Genomic DNA, 5,898 nt, shown 5'->3' on the forward strand with positions numbered 1-5,898 from the left:
TGCTCACCCCATCTACCTTAGAAAACACTACGTGGAACCTCTTTCAGAGCATGACACATCATCAGGGTAAGCTCCAATGCAGAAAGGAATGCAGATGTCCAAGAGGATTTGGAAGTCTCTGAGAGGCAGCCCTGAAATCACACCTGTTTATAAAACTTCAAGAAATCCTCTGCTTTCAGCGTGAGAGAGTGAAAATATGTTCATCTGCCTACATAATGTATAATTCTTCTGCAAGCATGGATCAAAACCATAAAAATTGATGATAACTCAGTCTGTTCTGATGGAGTCTTTGATCAATCAGAAGGCAAAACATTGAATCTGTGAAAAACTGGGGCTGACTAGCCCCAGCCCCTTGCTAGAGTAGAAATACAGGTCACTAAAATGTCTAGGCTGTGAGTTCCCTTTCCTTACCCCCAGGTCCTAGTGCTGCCCTTTGTTTGGCCTCTCTGGACAAGAGGACACTGAAGGCATCTCCCCGCTGGGACCAGAAGAGGCAAGGGAGGAAAGGGAGGGTCATTTTCCTTGGTAATTAACTGGTATTTGTGTCTGACTTCTGCATGGGTCATGGTGGTGGTCAGTTAACACGCCTGCCTAGCTTTGGTGGCTCTCCAGAGATCCAACATGAGCTACAGGCACTGGCAAAATAGAGAAGCAAGGTGGGTGCCGAGGTTAGGTGAACCCTAGCCGAGAGGGTGGAATGAGTTTGCTCCTCTGGTAGCCCCCACAACCTGCTGGTGTGAGGAGCCAGCACCTTTAAGGCTGGCTGGATGCAATGAGGCCGATGTCTAATTAAAAAAACCTAATCAAGCTGAACAGAAGGAAACATAAGGGGGCTGTAGCCCCATCATATGCATTAACCATCCCCAGCAAGCCTGAGTGCTCCCACCATGTGCTGCTGGAACAGCTGCCCCGTACCTGCGCTGCGGGTGCCCCAGGCATGGCCTCATTGTCCATCACGTCCAGGAATTTTTCAGATCCTAACGGTGATGATCACGTGTGTGGGGGTATGCCAAGGAGAAGGGAAAGCTTGTCGCACAGAGAGACATTCTGACCTTGCAAACTCAATTTGTAAGAATTTGGGAAAGGTTTGGCTGGGCACATAGCAGCCCGTGAGGAGCCAAGGCTGGGCACCAGCAGTGCTCTGCCTCAGCCACACAGGGGTTTTTCTGCCAATGGGATCGAGAATCGCTGAGGACACCTTCCAAATGGCAAACAGCGCTAACTTGTGAATACGCATTAGCATAAATACAGCAATGCCAAATACAGCTGACTAAAAGCACACGCAGAACTCTGGGAATGTGCATTAATCGCCTTTTTTTTTTTTTAAAAAAATACACAAGTGCCCACTTTGCATTTAAATTTTATGCAATTGCGGTGCAATCTGCAAAAAAAGTCCTCACTTCTGCTCTGCAAACCCTTGTCTTCAGCGAGCTCCTTCAAGCGTTGCCAAAGCTCCTCCGTCAGTCGTGCTCGGCTTTGAGATACAGATCACACGAATAGGTGGTGACCGATTTTCCTCGTCCCTTCAGGCAGGTTTAACTGGTATTACACCTTAGTTAAATGGCAACTGATTGAAATTACACTTATTGAAGATTATTTCAGTAATGGATATATTGCACTTTTTTATTTGATCAACCATTTTATGCTCAATACAAAGAGGTCATCTCAACGCAGAGAGAGCGTGGGAGGAGCGGAGCTGCTCCCCCATGGGCACGCCAAGGGTTTTCAGCGGGAGGCTGCATTATGTCAGAGTGATTCCTCCTCTCCCTTAGGGACCAAATAGCTTGCTTGGGAGAAAAGGGTTGCTGAAGCAGGCTGGAGACATCATGCATATTTTCACTTCCCTGGAAGCAGCCTTTGTACCACAGCTCTGCCATCAGATGCACACCCACTGCTTCCTGCTTGAAGGCCATGCGATGATGTCTCTGCTCTGTCCTGCAGCTCCCTGTTGCCTTGCTCACCTCTGCCCCACCATGCTAGATGTGACGGTATCTTCTGCCCCCTGCCTTGCAGTCCCACTCTAGCTCCAACTACTGGGGCTGTGGGGACTGTGGCTGAGTTTTGACCTTGCGTGATGGTAAGTCTGCAACTCATCCCACCTTTCCTTTCTCTACCTGTCAGTGTGGGACTTCTCTGGTTAGGGACCATCTTTCCGGGATCCTGCGGGATGCTTCATATGTTCGTGGTCAGGTTAAACAAGCAGCAGCTCTGCCACTGCAACAGCAAGGAGGGGAGGTCTAATGTGGTGTTTAAAAGCTAACCCTGCAATATTTAAGAAAGAATAATGCAGAGAATATAATAAATTATTATAATTTAAAGATTATTGTGCTCATAGAATAACAACGAGCATATTCATCAGTCCATATGCCTCAACAGTTGGCTAGAAGCATAGTCAAAATTTTATCCAGCCCTCTCCAGTTTCTCTAACCAGTGTGCGGTTTCTCTGCGATACCCATATGTTCACAGTTAACTTTAACTATTCAATTGATTTGGAAATCAATTTGGACACACAAAATCCCGTAGGATAAGGAAGTCAACATCATCTCCTATCCCCTCTTTTTAGAACAGGTCATGACTTCACCTAAATTTAGAAAATCAGAACTTGAATTTTCACTGTAATTTAAATTTCCTCCCTCACCTTCTGGCACATCACAGGAATATTGTTATTGCCCTACAGAGATTATAATTTCCCTAGTCTGGCATCCCATTCCTGGCAGTGATCTACAGCAGATGCTCCAGCAGAAGACAAAAACATTAGGAACGAAATGGCAACGACATTCCATGCAGGAATGTCCTCATTTCCATAAGACTCTTCTTCCACAGCAGGCTCGGGCAGTGGGAGGGATATGGATGCTCCAAAGGCTGCTCGTCTGTGGCAGGAGAGAGAACATCTTTCTGCAACTCCATAGCAAGATGCTCTCAGTCTATTGGTGTGTCCACCTGACCACAGTGCTCCTGGTCTAGCGAGGTGTGGACCTGCCTGCTTTAAATCTGCTTTAATTCTGTTTGCACGGGTTGATTGCATCGCTTCTGAGAGCACCAAGATATCAAAGATGTGACCCGTGTTTCCATGTTATTGCTCAGATTTGTGTGAAAGCCACAACAGCATTTCATCCAGAGGAAGCTGGAGCTGAAGAAGATGCATGTTCCAGAAGCGCCACTTCTGTGCTGCCTTGCGAGGACACGGCTGAAGGTATCTCACAGTAAGGCTGTGGAAACTGCAGATCCATGGCTTGGTGAATCTCTCTGAGCGCAGATCTTCTCAAGCCGTGCACAGCCTCATCGTGTGCGCGAAGGGGGTTTTGAAAACCTGCTGGTGTCCTGGGCAGGTCTGCGTCGTAACCCCTTGTGACCTGCCAACGCTGCCTGACTGCCCGAGGCTCAGGGCACTCTGCAGCGCCCTTCTGAAAGGAGCAGCCATGTGTTTATTTGGAAGCCTTCCTGCTCTGTCTCAAAAGCTATTTGTCATGCTCCTTAATGCCACAGCTGCTTGGTTACGCCAGGTCATCTGCTTTTATTAGTCCTGTTCCCACCACCCACTGAAACCCACACCAGAAGATTGTTATCTCTGTCCAAAAATAGCACTTCTCTCATCCCCCTCTTCCAGTGACCCTGGAAACTTCAGTGTTTTTCCTCTTTTCTGCTTTCCAATTCTGCTGCCTACCTGCTGCCCCATGAAGGCTGGAGTCGCTGCCCTGACAGCCGGGATCCTCGGCGGCACCGGCGTCTTGCTCTTCCTCATTGCTTTTGGCACCGATTACTGGCTTCTAGCTACGGAGACGTGCGGCGTCTTCGAGAGCAAGAACAGCACTCTGCAGACTGGGGAGGTAACCTCTGAAACTTGCCTTATTTCAGAAAAATCAACTTATTTAAATAACTCAAATTTTTAAAGTTTTAAATCTGTGGTGATATTTGCGCTCATTGAAAGTGACCTGGTAATGGAAAATGTCAGCCCAAGCTACCTTTAAAATCCAAACCAGCATTTCCGTAGTATCCAGCATGTTGACTGGAGTAAAGTGTGTCTAGAAAACATTAAGACAGCAGCTCTGTAATCAGGCAGATAGGAAGACTGGGGAATGAAAGGCAAAAATGAAAGAGCTTTACTTGGGGACAGCCTTTACCTTCAAAGACAAAAGATATCTCCTGCTATTCGCTACTATGAGATTTCTCCTCTGTAGTTTCTTCATCTGAAGAGAGTTGGTATTTTGAAGGGTGAGACTTGGCCATCCTTTCCGTCGGAGCGACGGGGCTACAGCACAGACAGAAAACACCACACCAGGCGCAGGTCAGGGCAGGCAGGAGCTCCTGCCCATCTCCCAGGAAGAGGCCGGTGTGTTTTAATCGTAGGATTTCGGTCAGCAGGAGGTGTGGGTTTGGCAGGACGGGTTGGCGGTGCAGTGCTGGTGCCTCGTGCTTATGGCTCCCTTTGGAAGGTGGACTGAGGCGGCACTCACTCGTCAATGAAATCACAACCAGACAAGTTCCTTGAGCCACCCCCCTCTTCCAATGTGCTGGTCAATGTGTTGTTTCAGTTACAAGATGACAGGAAGACCCTTGGAGTGCAGACTTTTTGTTATTTCAAAGTTCAACCCAATTAGTTTTGATTTTTTTTTTTCTGGCCTGGTGAGTGATGCTGGGTAAGCACCGTGATGCCAGCAAGAAAGATTTTTCTTTCATTTCAGAATCTCATAATCAAATGTAGGACACCGTTTGCTTGAGTCTTGTTTCCAAATAACTTTCTGCATTGGAAAAAAAAAATATAGAAGAATTGCCTGGTAGGAGATCCTGTCGTTACTGTAAAGCCCCGGAGACGGCAGAGCATCACGGACAGAGCAGTGCTGCTCGATTTCTGTGCTCTTGGGAAAAGGCAGCACTAATTGTTTCAGATTTTTGTTCAGGCTGTTGTCTTTTGAAGCAGAGGGACTAGAGACATCGCCCTGCACAACGTGAATAAGCATCTCAAACATTTAAGCTATGCTCTTGGCCGAGCGTTAGCGTGCCTATCGCTAAGGCAGAGCGACTTCAAAAGCTGCGGGCAGGAGAGGAGCTGCTCTTACTCTTTCCTCTGAGTGTTTTATTTCTATTTCAGATGCTGTTTCTATTATTTCTGTTTCAGTTGTGTACAACAGGCTGTGTTTTTACCGCCTCTGCCCTTTCTGCAGCTGGCAAATGCTGTCCCTTACAGATAAGGATGGTCTCCAGTAGCTGCCAAACAGCGATCAAATGTGCTGTGGATGCACTAAGTCAGCAGCCACCAGCTGATGAAGGTTGAGGGCTGTGTGTTACCGCTGTCATAGCTAGCGTTTTATCCTGCAAGCAAAAGGAGACACAGGTCAGAGCTCTGGAAGTGGTCATGACTTGATGCATAAAGCCCTTGATGTGAGGGCAGTATCTTCTAGCACCTCTCTGTTGAGTCCCGTCTCCGTTCTCTAGTTCACGGGGTCCAATCCCAAATGGAGTTTCTGTGTCCTCCTCAACACATGATTTTGTAGCAGTCCTGTCTCCTTTAGTGAACTGTAGGTGATAAAGATAAAACTGATTTTGGATGGAGATTTAATAAGTTCTTTTGGTAAAAAATGTTTTTTTGGATTGACTCAACTTTGCAGTATCCTGCCTTCTGGAAAGGTCTAAACCTTGTGCTCGTGGCTCTGGTCTGGGGGTTGAAGTAGACTCACAACAAAGGAAAAATTGTCAGCATCCCTATTGTGGTCTGTGAGTCGACTGGTGTGGGCAGAGTAATTTGTGCCTCACGTAAGTCTAGCCTAACTTCTGCTGGGCTCAGCAGAGGGCAAGAAAGAAATAAATCTTTGGGCTGGTGTTAGAGTTGGGCTGTCTCATGGGGTTGAACCAGATCTTACATGGATCCTGCAGATCCATGGACATCTGAACAAGGACATC

General features: G+C 47.2%; 1 protein-coding gene across 1 annotated transcript in view; it reads left to right on the forward strand.

The window, feature by feature from the left end:
- Positions 1–3,674: 3,674 nt before the first annotated feature.
- LOC104490924 (transmembrane protein 182-like) overlaps positions 3,675–5,898 on the forward strand; it is a 14,931-nt gene continuing 12,707 nt past the window's right edge. The window contains exon 1 of the mRNA XM_010133278.1: positions 3,675–3,827. Coding sequence (XP_010131580.1) covers positions 3,675–3,827 — 153 coding nt within the window. The remainder of the gene's footprint in view (positions 3,828–5,898) is intronic.

Source organism: Buceros rhinoceros, unplaced genomic scaffold (genome assembly GCF_000710305.1).
Source record: "Buceros rhinoceros silvestris isolate BGI_N320 unplaced genomic scaffold, ASM71030v1 scaffold6663, whole genome shotgun sequence".
NCBI classification, from domain to species: domain Eukaryota; kingdom Metazoa; phylum Chordata; class Aves; order Bucerotiformes; family Bucerotidae; genus Buceros; species Buceros rhinoceros.